Source organism: Vigna radiata, chromosome 7, assembly GCF_000741045.1.
Source record: "Vigna radiata var. radiata cultivar VC1973A chromosome 7, Vradiata_ver6, whole genome shotgun sequence".
Classification (NCBI taxonomy): domain Eukaryota; kingdom Viridiplantae; phylum Streptophyta; class Magnoliopsida; order Fabales; family Fabaceae; genus Vigna; species Vigna radiata.
This window is the reverse complement of record NC_028357.1, coordinates 32736986-32751812: the sequence shown is the minus strand read 5'-3', so window position 1 is coordinate 32751812 and position 14827 is coordinate 32736986. Positions and strand designations below refer to the sequence as shown.

The following is a 14827-nucleotide window of genomic DNA, read 5'->3' as shown; positions in this document are numbered from 1 at the left end:
TACGGATGAAGGAGACAAAAAGGCATTGAGGAAACTTTTTTAAAATGTCTTCTTATCTCTTAACGCTCTTATCAACCAATGCAAAACTTTTGAATAAATTTTTGTCCTTTGTAGATCTACACAGAAAAATAGAAAACAACACAATAGACAAGAAAATACTATCTGTACATGTATTTAAACGTTATACATTAATTTGCGTTTAACTTCATACGTGTACTATATAGCATTTTTGCGAAGTTTGTTTAGAGTAATGTATGCGTTTAAGATTTGTTTACATATGTATAGCATTTAGTGTATTATCCTAGACGGTTCCTTTTTAGTAGACATTATTTCTTTAGACATTGTTTTTAAACTTCACAGCAAGAGTTGCTAGAAGATCCTATCTTAACAAATTTTGTAAAAAAAATTAAAATTTAATACTGTGTCCACAATAACAGTAGTTGTTGTTTTATACGAATTTAGGGTATTAACCATTAGCTTATGATAAAATATATTCCTTCCATAGTAATGAGTCTATTGACTCTAGGCACACATTATACACGAAGTTATGTAAAAGTATAATAGAAATACACATATTCAGAGGTGAAAAAGGAGGAAATGGAACACTAAAACCAACCGAATATAAACAACACATAAGTTACATAATTTATGTGATGATTATTTAAATCACTTATTTAACTTCAGAGAGAGCATATATCCAAATCCAATATAGGATGTTGGTTGAAGGAGGTGGAGAAGGAATTGGATATAAAGTGGGGGGACTTGGATAAAAGGAAAAATGTGTAAATATGGCTATGGCATAAGGAGTTCAACTTGATTTGCAACTTAAGGTTGACCGAGATTCCCAAGCTTAGCAGACTGATCAGGTTGACCGGGATCACCAGGCTGAACAAGATTGTTCGAATTATCGCGCTGATCGGGATTTCTGGCCTGATCGAGATTTTTGGGCTGAACGGGATTACCTAGCTGATCGGGATTTCCTGGCTGACCGAGATAACCTGGATTACCGGGCTGACCAGGATTACCGGGTTGACCGGGATTGCCGGGCTGACCAGGATTACCTGGTTGATCGGGATTACCTGGCTGACCAGGATAACCCGGCTGACCGGGATTTCCTGGCTGACCTGGATAACCTGGCTGACCTGGATTTCCTGGCTGACCTGGATAACCTGGCTGACCTGGATTACTGGGCAGACTAGGATTACCGGGCAGACCTGGATAACCTGGCTGACCGGGATTTCCTGGCTGACCTGGATTACCGGGCTGACCGGGATTATCTGGTTGACCTGGATTACCTGGCTGATCGGGATAACCTGGCTGACCTGGATTTCCTGGCTGACCAGGATTTCCTGGCTGACCGGGATAACCTGGCTGATCGGGATTACCTGGCTGACCAGGATAACCCGGCTGACCGGGATTTCCTGGCTGACCCGGATAACCTGGCTGACCTGGATTACCGGGCAGACCAGGATTACCGGGCAGACCTGGATAACCTGGCTGACCGGGATTTCCTGGCTGACCTGGATTACCAGGCTGACCGGGATTATCTGGTTGACCTGAATTACCTGGCTGATCGGGATAACCTGGCTGACCTGGATTTCCTGGCTGACCAGGATTTCCTGGCTGACCGGGATAACCTGGCTGACCGGGATAACCTGGCTGATCGGGATTTCCTGACTGACCGGGATAACCTGGCTGACCGGGATAACCTGGNGACCGGGATAACCTGGCTGACCGGGATAACCTGGCTGATCGGGATTTCCTGACTGACCGGGATAACCTGGCTGACCGGGATAACCTGGCTGACCGATTTCATTTGGGAATTGAGATAATATGGTGTCCATGGTTGAAAAGGAAATAACAATGATTAAAGCAAAAATCGTGCAACAGTGAGAGGCCATGGCTGGTTGATTTTCTATTAGCTATAGATATGCTGAAGTGAAGAGCAAATGTGGCTTGTCTTTTATAGACAATGAACATGACCATTTTGCCATCTCTTTTTCTATATGTTTAGTTTCTCTTAGTTAAATTACATGTGATTAATGTGTTGCTGGAAATGAATGGAAATTCAATACTAAAACTATGAGGTCCCACCCTATTTTCCAATTATCAATACAACAATTAGTACTTATTATTATGCTTTACTACAATTGCAAGTCCTGAGAGGGAAGTCATTCTAAGATTAAAAGTTATCAAGTATTGTTAATTCAAAACTTGACTTTGATCTTACATTTCTCCCAAGGTAGCAGAATATACAAGGCGTCCAAAATTTGAGACATAAATTCAACAACTTTTGTCATTAATTATCTTTTTTATAAATTAATTAATGAACAAGTTGAACTTATATGAATTTTTATTATTTAATAAATAAAAACAAGTAATAACAAACAAGAAAGGAACGAACACGATTGAGTAACTGAAATTAGAAAATTAATATATAATAATTACAACGGAAAACAAGGATTAAAATTTATTGAAGAAAGTTGTTTGTCAAGGTATCATTGGTTCAAAGATCAAATTCATTCAATGTGCAAGTTTCTATGAATGGCAACTACTTCTATCACAGTCCTGGTCTATTGAGACCCAAAAACTTCAAAAATAACATAATATTTATTATTTGAAAGTTTCTGTAATATATATATATATATATATATATATATATATATATATATATATATATAAACATATAATAGGACAGTTTGCTAGTTCATTTTCACATACTTTTTATCTTTTTATTACTCTTAATTCTTTCAAAGATAATCATATCGTATCTGTTTCGGTTTTTAGACCTGAAAGAACCAGTAGGAAGCTGACATAAAAGATGAACTCTACTCTATCAAATTTGTTAACAAGTACGTCTGAATCTATTTATCCTCAAAATTTCTTTGAGAAGGATTTCAACTTTCTAAAGAGTTTTCTAATATTTTGTATATGGAGTGGCGTTGTCCAGGGTTCTACACTAAAAAAGAGCTAAAGTTTGATTTACAACATTTTTGTCTATGTCTTTTTCCGGAATTTGGTATTGATTGATTTCTTACTTTTCGTTTTGCAACTAAATCTTCACTAGTGCAGTAAGGGAAAACGAGAGCGGTTTCACTCATAGGCAGCAATTTTTGAACTGAGACATATAAAGACGAGGCAAAAAGTCTATCACTTTATTCCTCGGTTATAAACTGAAACAAAAAAGTTTAGGATTTTGTCTTGGTTCAAAGGAAACCGATGCAACAAGGTTTTTGTTTTTTTTTTTCGAAGGACTTTACATCTCGATTCATTTTGAACCGAGACAGTAGAGTGTTTTTTATTTATTTTATTTCTTTTGCTTTTTGCCAAACTTTTTGTCTCGATTGTGGCCAAAACCGACGCCGTAGAGGGTTTTCTACCTCGGTTATGGTCACAACCGAGCCGTATTCTCCTGTTTTTTTTTTTTTTAAGAACAGGTCTATTTCTACAACATTCCTAACTACAGAAACAAACTTGCATATAGTTTTACAGCCAAAACAGTCCAAAACAATCCAGAAGCATATATTTTGAATAAAAATTATATTAAAACATAAATACATTCAATGTAATCATAAATCAACTTCTTAGAAGCATAAATCAATCCAATATAATTATAAATAAACTTGGAAGCATAAATCAATCTAGTGTACAAAGTTAAACTAATAATAATGTACAAAAGCATAAAACAACTTAGAAGCATAAACTTAGAACTTACAGTATCTTAATATCTACTACATACTATTATATACAATAGTAATTATCAAATACATATTCATCTTAATCACCAAATAACAATAAAATTGATAATTCAATCACCAAAATATCAATATCACAATAATTATCAAACACGTATTATCAAACAGAAAAAAAAAAACTTGTCCAATGAACTAACCGACAACGAAGTGGAGAGCACTACGCGAAACATAGGGAGGTAGCATGGACAATAGTTCTTTAGGCCGAAAACTCTAAGGCAGCAACAAAGTTCGTTCACACGGCACCGGTGGAGACGTTGGAGGCAGCAACGGAGAGAGCAGCGATGTAGAAACATTATTGGAGGTTGCAGTGGTGGGGGGCTGCACCGACGAAGGCTGCACTGGTGGAGGAAGAAGTGTGAAGTTGTTGGAGGAAGAAGTGAATGTAGCAATGTGAGTCATCGGAGGAAGCAGCGACAACAACAACAACGACACCAATTTCTTTGGAGGCACTAATGGAAGAATGCACAAACGAAATGGAGGCAGCACACAACCCTTAGCGCGAGAGAAATGGAGGCATCGTTGACTCCTTGGAGGAAGCACCAGAGGCAGCAATGGCGGCAGCAGGGAGGCACCAACGGAGAAGAAGAAAGCACGAGAGAGAAAGGAAGAAACTAGCGCGAGGAAGAAATACAATAACTTAAGTTTTCTGAAATTTTAACCTAAAGCTACTACTTCGGTTCAACGAAAAACCGAGGCAATACGCCCAATACTGCCTTGAATATCCAACAAACCGATGCCTAACCCATTAGAAAAAATTAAAATAAAACTTATATGCCTCGGTATACAGATTAACTGAAGCAGAAAGACCCTACTACATCAGTCAGGCGCCAACTGAGGCAATACAGGTAGGATTTTGGAACCTTCACTTGTAGAGGATGTCTGTGTGTGGCAGGCCATACTGCCTCGGTTCTGAGCGAAACCGAGGTAAAAGACTCTTTTTAGAAAAATGCCAGACAAAAAGTCTGATTTGCAAATAGGGCAGGTGAGGTTGCGCACAGTTTTATGCTTCGGTTCTCCTAGTAACTGAGGTCGTAGAGGATATAGGCATCGGGTTTGAGCAAAACCGAGACAAAAGACTTTTTTGTCAGACAAAATGTCTGATTTGCAAATGGGGCTGATGTAGTGGCACATAGTTTTATGCTTCGAGTGTGCTAATAACCGAGGCAGTAGACTATATAAGCATTAGTTCATCTTTAACTGAGGCATATAATGTTTCAATACTTACGAAAATGCCACCGCGTTTTTATGCGCTTGGGTTTCGTAATAACCGAAGTGTATATGATGCGTTAAAAGCCTCCTTTTTTACTAGTGCTTTCCGATATGAGTTCTTTTTTTAAGGTTAGTAAACACTTGATTTTTCAATCTTAATTGGAGTGTTGTTGTTAGGAATAAGGCAATAAAAGAGGAAAGAGAAAAATAAATTACCCAAAAATTTAACATAGTTTATCTTATAAGTGCCTACGTCCACAATAAGTATATTTATTTTTGGTGTCTCTTTCAAGCATTATACAGGGTTGCTTATAAAGCTAAATAGAGAATAATATATTACAATATTAAGCGATATGGAACTAAATTAAGCTCCATAATACTAGCAATTCTCCCACTTGAAGCTTGATTTATATTATCACATAGTGTACTTGCATCATCAATTAATCTTGAAGACCAGTTGAGGCAATTCAAAGTCTCAACTTATTTATTGTGATAGTTTTGGTTCTTTGCACTTAATCTTTGACAAAGATAAGTCTCCATCATTTATCAAGTTTTGGATAAAATGACACCTCAATTCAATGTGCTTGCATCTAGAATGAAGAATTGGATTTTTAGCAAGATATATAGAACTTTGACTATAACTGAATAATGGAGGTTTGTCTTACTCTTTCCATAATATTTTTAGAAGGTTCTTCAACCATATCATCTCCTTTGTTGCTTCTGAGATAACTAAATACAACTTCAATGGTTGAGATAACTAAATAGTTTAGATTTTCAACTGATAGTAAAAATGTAACCTATTGTGCTCTTTCTACCATCCAGATCTCCTCACAAGTCTACATTTGAAAATCTTTGTAAAGTGAGATTACTTTTTCTAAAACACAACTTCATCGTTGAAGTGCCCCTCAAATATCTTAATATCCACTTCACACCTTCCTAATGCTTCATTTTGGGGTTTGACAAAAACCAACTCACAACTCCCACTACATGTGCTATGTCAGGTATGGTGCAAACAATAACATACATCAAGATCCCTACTGCAGATGCATATGAAACAGGTGCATTTAGTGTCAAAATTATATCTTAGATAACGATATTTTCAATCGTTATCACAACCTCAAACTTAGAACTTTGCTTGTGCTCAAGCAAAACAAAATGTAACTCAACTTTTCAAAACAATCACTACAATGACTCAACATTTTTCAAAAAAAATTTCTTCCAGGACAAGAAATCACTTTTATCAACTCAACATACAGAAGTTAGTCAAGATGTACAGATGCATTATTCCAATCAAACTCAATGTGATGCTTAAATACTTCAACAGATGCTATCCTTAAGAATGATCAATCAACCAAGCAAAGATGTAAATTCAAAGAACTACTCCTCACCAAGGAAAGTGTTTCACTCAAGCCCTCAAAAGTGTATCACTCAAGCACTCAAAAGTGTATCACTCAACTCAAAGGTGTATAGTAAGGTGTTGGTGTCTTTTTCACTCTACTATCACAATGTCACACAAATTAACTTTGCCATTCATTTAGCCACAATCAAACATACTCACAACCAAGTTTTCATCACAAGGGCTTTTCATGGCTTGTAACTTGATTGGGCTAAGAAGGAAATTGGTGTTTCTGGTTAGCAAAATCCTTGAGTTAAGAGGAGCACTTATGATTTCATCATTCAACAACAAACTCTCTTTCTTTTTCCCAAATTTCCCTTGCATCTTAGCTCAATGCTTTTTCTTCTCAATTTTCCTAGTAACCCCAAACTTGAACATTTATCAATACCTCATCAAATGTTCTCAACTTCACTCAAGGTAAAGATTTTCAAAAAGGGTTTTCAAAACATGCATAAGGTTCAAGGTTCAAAGGTCAGAATAAATTGTTCCCTTTTCAGTGCGCGAAAATTCGTGTGAAGGCTAAAGGAATAAGGGATAAAAAAAGATGGCTTTGATCATATGAAACTTGCAAACAAGTAGTTCAATCACAAAAAAATTTAATGAAATCATTCATGCTTCTAAAGTAATAGCAATTATTCACAAAAAAACTCTGAAGTCCAATTCTCACACAAGTAAACTCACAAGTCCCAGAATTCAGAAAAACACCCTACTTAGTATCTCAATCAAACTTTACCTCAAGCACCTGTCTCATACACTGTGAGTCATCACCTGTACATCAACACATCGTGCATCATCTCAACATCAATCAATACACCAGAATATCACAAAGCAATACTCACCACAAAACACAACACTGTTGAATCAAAGCAATGTAATTCATTCAAGCAGAGTACAATAATCCTACAACTGCAATCAAAGCAAGAAAGCAATAAAAATAAAGACAAAATAAAGTTCAACAATTAAAGTAATAAAAAAAATAAAAACAAAATAAGTCATGTTCTAAAACAAAGGTGGCATCCATCAGTAAATAACGAGTACAACTCATCAATCATCATCATCAGAGTCCTCCTCCTTTTCAACATCCTCATCCTCATCATCCTTATCTTCGGCGTCCTCCTCCATGGCAGAAGCTCCAACTGCTTCAGCTCCACCATCTGCATGTGTTGGGTACTCTAGCCATGCCATGCGAGCTCTGAGCTCGTCCATAGACATGCGGTGCCGCTCCTCAGGGGGATCATATAATCCGCTAATCATCTCAGCTACCGCTATCTAGCCTCTGTAGAGAGCCTCCATCCGTGTCTCCATCTTGGACATATACATGTCACGCATGTGAAATGGGGCAGCCTCATGAGCAGCGCCTAAGCTGGCGGTGGTACTCTCCTGTGCACCCTGGGTGCCTGTGGTGGTGGCATAGGTTGGCCTGGCTCATCCGCTGCACAGTAATAAGTAAAGTAGGTTGTGTCCAACTCCTTTCTAGGACACTCTAGTGGCGGTCTTGACACATCAACACCTGTAGTCTCATAAAGATGGGTGATTAAGGAAGGGTGTCCCAGGGGTGCCTTGTTCCTTGAAGCATAGGCACAACTCTGGATCTCATCAGCTATAACTTGCATATTTTGATGTTGAGACCCCTGAGAACACAATACAGGAAGGTGGCCCTCTAGACAATGATGTGTGACACATAGGAGCATGGTCGGATGTTGGCATGAGTGAAAATCATCCAGTACTTCGTTAGAGGCATCAAATGGGGTCTTATGATGTGAATGACTGCCCCAGTCTTGTTTCTCTGAAAGTGCCCTCCGGGCACACATAATTTCCTCTCCACATCATCATACTCTACTCCCCCCAGCATGGACAGTGCAAACTGGCATTGCTCCCCCTCCTAGTCTGTACCCTATAAAACTGTTAATGATGTCAACATCAAAAGCAATCTTCTTACCCCTTATGTAACTAAAGTACGTCTCTTGCTCTGCCCCTAATGCTTTTGCATTTGTGTAGAATTCTTTGACGATGGTAGTGTTGACAGGAGCGGGGTAGGTTGCCAAGTGGCCCCAGTCTCTACTGTTCAGCTCCCTTTCAATTTGAGGAGCCAAAGATGGTATGTTTGCCACCTTTCGCTCCATCAGCAGTCTCCTTCCCTCCAGCATTGGGAGGTATCTCTCATGAGCTGCAGTTCTGAACATATTAGAGTAGAATTTCTCTTTATCCTTCCTCTTGGTTCCTCTGTCTTTGCTACCAAGAGTTTTGATCTTTTCCCTGATGAGGATGTCATTCCTGCACAAAGAGATTCAAAAAACAGACACAAAAATCATCAAATATTAGTTCTCAAAACTCAACTCAACAAAAGCTCTTCTCAGTCAGGCTGAGGGCAAAACAAAGAGCCCTTAGTGCCACCTGCACATAACCAAACAGCCAAGAACCAGAAAAGAAGAAAACAACTATTGTTGCAGTGCGCTTGGGCGCCCCTCAAGGGTGCTTGAGCGGTAAGCGATGCTGTCAAGCGTGGCTTTGCAGCATTTTTCACAATCTAAATCAATTTCTACTCAGTCCCAACCACAATTAGCATAGTTTAATCGGTCCAAACAGTGGCAAACCATACATAGACAATACCAACCATAAAATATTAAGCTTTTTCATCACCATTTCATCAAAAATTAAGCTTTTGAGAGATTAAAACATTAGATGGCATGACTTACCTGGTTAGAGACAAAAGGATTAGTAGAAAATGCTCAAAAAAATGGAAGAAATTTGAACTTCTAGCAGCCACACACTCCAAAACCCCAAACTTGAATGGTTGAATGGTGCAAAATGGGTGAGAACTAGGGTTCTTGGTGCAAGAATGAGATGGAAAGTAAGGAGAGAACTTAGGAGGAGTGTTTAGGGAGGCTAGAGTGGAATAATTCTGAGAAAGGGGGCATAGGCCAAACCCTAGGGTATAAAAATAGTGAAGTGGGCCGAAATCCTACTTAAGCCCTCCTTAAAAACAAACCTGTAGAACGCGACACCTGGGCGCCCCTCACGGGGCGCTTAAGCGCAGCACGACACTTTTCTCCCTTGGCTTTTTGGCTTGTTTTGGGTATTCCTAGCCATGAGTTCACATATGTAACTTAAAATTTTCAAGTTTCTTTTCCCTAGCTCAAACAACAATGGTCAAATCAAACAATTAATCTCTCTCCTCCCGTCAAACATTCAGTCATTACAAACTATGCACACTAGAATCTAGCAACACTAAACAAACAGAAACAAAATTCAAATAACAAAAATCCAAACTAAAGAAACAATAAACAAATTAAAATAAAAGTTTTTAAAAAACTAGGTTGCCTCCTAGAAAGCGCTTCTTTAACGTCACTAGCTTGACCCAATAATCTCATGTCACATCTTTGATCTCGGTGTATTCTTTTCCGTCTCCACACCAACTAATCTTCAACAGCTTTCTATTCACCCTTTTTACTTTCCTTGAAATTAGAGATTCAATCTTTATCAGTCCATCAACCCTGAGTTCTTTCACAATCCAAAGCTTTTTGTTGAATCTCACTGGTATGCCTGGTCTAAGTTCTTCATGTTTCTCCAGGGATTCTTGATGAACACCTGCTCCTTTGCTATCTTTATCTTCCTCCTTTACCAGTGATAGAATACATTTTTTATCTCTCTTGCTTGGCTTGGCAGCTTTTGTACTAGTCCCTGGTGCATCTTTACATGCAGCTTTGAGACTACTTTTGTTCATTTGGACCTGCTGCTCTGCATTGAAGACATTGAAAATAACCTCCTCTTCTTGGTCTTTAAGTGTGTCAACACCCTATTTCGTCCGGGTGACTGAATAATAGGACTTAGTTTTTGTTTTTGTCTTATTTTATTTTATTTTTTAATTTTATTTGGTATTTGATTTAGCTTTTTTATTATTATTAGATTCGATTTTATTTTCTATTTGAAAAAAAATAGTAAAAAATAAAAAAATAATAAATAATAAAAAATAATAAAAGGAAAAAGAACTACAAAAATGAAAATAAAAAAAAGAAAATAGAATGTTTGTAAAGCCACATGTGCATAACGACAAGGAAACACAACAGCATTTCGCGTTTCAATTTGGTAGGTACAGAGCAATTCGATTTTTGGCAGCAGAGGAAGTTTTGAGGTTCAGCGTATCAAAGGCAGCAGCAAAAAGAAAAGGGGGCAACATTACGATCGGCCATTCACTACTGAGAGAAGGATCATCCGTTTCTGGAGAGGATTTCTTCATCTTCACCTGCAAAGAAGAACAAAAGGCGTTAGCCAAACGGAGGAGGGCGAGATAATGATCTGTTCCTGGTGAGAAAAGAAACATTCATCTAAAAAGAAGAGAGCAGTTGTGAAAAGGATTTGGAAAGGATTTCTGGATCTCCTCGTCTCTGGCATCAAAGTTATTCATCTTGTGGAAAAAGTCACTGGTAACGCCAAGCATTAGCACAAGAACTCCAAGAGCAACAAAAATAAAAACCAATCACCAAGGACAAGGACCAATTGCCAGCACCCCCACACAAGCTCATATTCTACGAAAAACTGCTACTGTATCGTCCACCATCGCCTTCAACCACTCAACGCCATTCTCCCTTTTCGTTCTTTCTTATCCAATCCACAAAGAAGCAAAGTAGGGGAGGTAATAAGGTCCTCTTCACATGCAGTTTAGTGTTTGTAATTCACGATTGGGAGTCGCCGTGGTGGTGCCACCGTTGATGGCTTGATACTTCGGAAAGGGCGAAGAAGACGTGCGAGGAGTAGCGTTCGCGTTGGCGGTCTCTGTGGTGCGGCGGCCCTGACGCTGGGGAGATGGTGGTCGTCGATGAGGTCGCGGGATGGGACCGATGGCAGGTGGTGTCCGGTTGGAGGTAAACCCCCAACCCTAGGCCGGCGCGAGCAGAAGGAGAGAAGGTCTTGGGAAAGTGGTGCTCATGGTGGAGAGGGAGACCGAGACCTCTGTTTTCGCTTTGTCCAAATGAGGGGCAGCCTTCAAGGTTTAGGGGGGGTGAGAAAACCCTAGGAGATTCTAAAGAAGGGAATGGGCCTGGGTCCGTTTGTTTTTTTTTTTTAATTATATTTCTTTTAGGTTGTTTTAGTTGCACCCCTAATTTTCTATTTCTGCACACTGCCATTAGTATTTTAGGCCCATATTCCAATTGTCTTATTATCTATTTATTTTATTTCAATTTTAATCTATCTATTTAAAAATATTTTAACAAAAAATAATAATAATAATAATAAAATTTCTTCTTTTATAAAAACAATATAATAAAAATATCAAAAAAATATTTTAAAGGTTTAAGCGTGTGTGCGATCATTCGCATCAGCCTCGCACTAAGACCTTTTCCCCTTTTATAAAATAACAAATATATTTTAAAGGTTTAAGCGTGTGTACGATCATTCGCATCAACCTCGCGCTAAGACCTTTTCTCCTTTTATAAAATAACAAAAATATTTTAAAGGTTTAAGCGTGTGCGCGATCATTCGCATCAGCCTCGCGCTAAGACCTTTTCATCTTTTATAAAATAACAAAAATATTTTAAAGGTTTAAGCGTGTGTGCGATCATTCGCATCAGCCTCGCGCTAAAACCTTTTCCTCTTTTATAAAATAACAAAAATATTTTAAAGGTTTAAGCGTGTGTACGATCATTCGCATCAGCCTCGCGCTAAGACCTTTTCCCCTTTTATAAAAATATCCAAAAATATTTTAAAGGTTTAGGCACGTGTGTGATCGCTCGCATCATCCTCGTGCTGAGACCTTTTCTTTTTCACGCATAAAAATACCAAAATACAAAACATCATTTTTGAAACAATAAAGCAACTTTTCTGAAAGAACTACGTAACCCTGATTTCTCATTTTCAATGAGAATACGTAGGAGCAAGGTCCATCCTTGTCGGGCCCAAAATACTAAAAAAATATTTTTGTTTCTTTATATCGTTGTTCTTGGGATAGTTAAACATTTTGCAAACCACATCTTTATTCGCGTATTTAATTAAAGGTAATGCCTTAGGGTAGGCGTTGTGGGGGTGCTAATACCTTTGTCACACATAACCGACTTCCGAAACTAGAATTTGGTTTTGTAGACCTTGCCTTATCATTTTATGGTTTTTCCGTAGTTTTCCAGAATAAACTATGGTGGCGACTCTAAAAACGTTTTTTCAAAATTTGTTTTCTTTTTGGATCGTCGTCCCGTCGCGATTTCTGTTGCGACAAAGTGTTATAGTTCCCTCATCAACATTGATGATTACTTGGTCGTCTTCATGAATGGCATTCCAAGAATAATAGGGATCTCCAAATCTTCCACCATCATTACCACAAAGTCCACCACGAATCTAAAGTTATCAATTTGAACCATCACATCTTCCACCACACTATAAGGCTTTTAGGTGGATCCATCCACCATGAATAGAGTCATCCTTGTAGGCTTGACTTCAAGACCACCAATCTTTTCAAGAACAGTTAGGGAATCAAATTGATACTGGATCCTAAATCAATTAGGGTTTTCCCTATTTTATGGCTCCCAATAGTGCAAGGAATAGTGAAACTTCCTGGATTTATAACCTTTGGAGGAAGTGCCTTCTGCAATATCACATTGCACTCAGCCTATACCTCAATTGTGCCCTCCTCTAGATATTTCTTTCTTTTGAGGAGTTTCTTCAAAAACTTAGCATATTTAGGAATTTGTTGCAATGATTCAGTCACAGGACTTTTTATCCCAAATTTCTTGAAGATTTCATCAAAACACCCTGATTGTATCTCTTTTTCTTTTTTGGAACACTCCTCAGGGTGATGAAGATTTTTCTCAATTTTTTCTTTTTTTCTCTCAACCTCTTCTTTTTCTTTTCTATCTTCTTTCACAATCTTTTCTTTTTCTTTTCTCTCAACTTCAATTTTTCTCTCTTATTTTTCTTCTCTTTCTTTTAATTCAACCTTTTCTTTTTCCTCTACTTATTTCTCTTTCTCCCTTTCATCTTTTATGCTCACAATAGCCTTGCATTCTTCCTTGGGGCTAACTTCAGTATTAGCCCCAAAACTTTTGATAGGTATCTCCTCTAACTTCTTGGATATTTAACCAACTTGCATCTCCAAATTCCTTATAGCAGCTTTGATTGGTGAGAGTTGCCTACATGAACTGTTGGAGAATCTCCTCAAGCTTTATAGTTCTGCCAGCTAGAGAGGGTTTTTGTTGTTGTTGTTGTTGTTGTTGTTGTGGTGTTCACTACAAAAAAGAAGGGATTTACCGACGAACGAAAGCCCTCGGTACAAACCAAAAGCCGTCGGTAAACCCCCCTTACCTTGCTTGTCGGAAACATTACCGACGACCTTTTGGCCCTCGGTATTACCGACGGCCTAAAAGCCCTCGGTAATACCGAAGGGCAGAGGCCGTGGGTAATACCAAAGGCCACATGGCCGTGGGTAATACCGAAGGCCATGAGGCCCTCGGTAACGCTGTTCGAAAGTGTGTTAGCGACGGCCTGGAGGCCGTCTGTAATTTTAACAGTCTTTTTTGAAGCCAATTTGCTTCTCTATTAAACCCAAAACCTGCAAATGAGAAATCAACAATCCCAAACAGCAATTTATCCAGACAATCAATTGCAAACATCAATTCAAATGTAATCATTCAACATTCATCAAGAAAACTTCAATCATTCTAAGTTTCCAAAGATGATAAGTTCAAAACAAAGTTTAAAATGCAATCCCAAATTTCTAAGTTTAAAATGCAAAACAAAGTTTGATACTAAAATACTAACTTCAAAGTTTGATAAGTGTCAAAGTTCTTAAAAAAGAAAACCTAACTAATTTTTTTTCTAAAGATCCTAAATATCAAAACCTATGATAACCATCAGGATTAGGATCATCATCAGAATCATCACTATCTTCGTCTTGCACAACCGTGGTCTGGAAAGGAGGCTGCTGGGATGATGATGGGGCGGTATGTCCTTGCTAAGGAACCAATGTCCTAACCAGATTTTCCAGATTTTCAAATCTGGCTAGAAGTGAATCATAAGCATCTTTGCTGACGACATTGTTGGGGTCAAATGTGGTAGAGGTAGATGGTTGATGTCTGAATATGCCTCCTCTTCCAGCACTATAATGAGAGGCAAGTTGCCCTACCCCATACAGTCGTCCTTTCTTTTTTCCGCCGACTGTATCAACCCAGCATTGGGTCCTGATCATTTCTTCATCAGCACCAGATCCCCCCTCTGGTGTTGCCTGTGTCAATCTCGCAGAAAAATCTTCCTGTTAAATAAGATAGAAAACATCAGTAACATTAATTTGAAAGTGTGAAAAAAGAGTACAAAATTGAATGTTGCTAAAAAGTTTACTTACAATGGTCTTGCGAGACCTCTCATCAACATATTCACCAGTCCCCTTGCGAATATGAGTCTGTGTAAAGACCTCATTAACATGAACAGCCCGTCCAAGCGCCGCTGCCTGTAATATTTTAAAACATACGAATGACACATATAT

General features: G+C 38.3%; 2 protein-coding genes across 3 annotated transcripts in view; both read right to left on the bottom strand.

The window, feature by feature from the left end:
* Positions 1-446: 446 nt before the first annotated feature.
* On the bottom strand, positions 447-1918 carry LOC106767539 (cuticle collagen 2C-like). 2 transcript variants are annotated; one of them, XM_014652459.2, is made up of 3 exons: positions 1799-1918; positions 1359-1709; positions 447-1322 (listed from the first exon to the last, which is right to left on the bottom strand). In XM_014652459.2, the coding sequence occupies exons 1-3, from the start codon at positions 1899-1901 to the stop codon at positions 826-828; spliced, it is 951 nt and encodes a 316-aa protein (XP_014507945.1). In that variant the 5' UTR covers positions 1902-1918; the 3' UTR covers positions 447-825. The 2 variants fall into 2 exon arrangements, with proteins under 2 accessions (XP_014507945.1, XP_014507944.1); XM_014652458.2 differs by having other exon boundaries at positions 447-1709.
* Positions 1919-14194: 12276 nt separating this feature from the next.
* Positions 14195-14827, bottom strand: part of LOC106766324 — a 4833-nt gene continuing 4200 nt past the window's right edge. The window contains exons 3-4 of the mRNA XM_022782775.1: positions 14687-14791; positions 14195-14596 (exon numbers count right to left, since the gene is read on the bottom strand). Coding sequence (XP_022638496.1) covers positions 14300-14596; positions 14687-14791 — 402 coding nt within the window. The 3' untranslated portion in view covers positions 14195-14299. The remainder of the gene's footprint in view (positions 14597-14686; positions 14792-14827) is intronic.

Bases quoted from the DNA above. Each gene is read 5' to 3' on its own strand.
- LOC106767539 (XM_014652458.2), bottom strand. From the start codon at position 1,901: ATGGCCTCTCACTGTTGCACGATTTTTGCTTTAATCATTGTTATTTCC.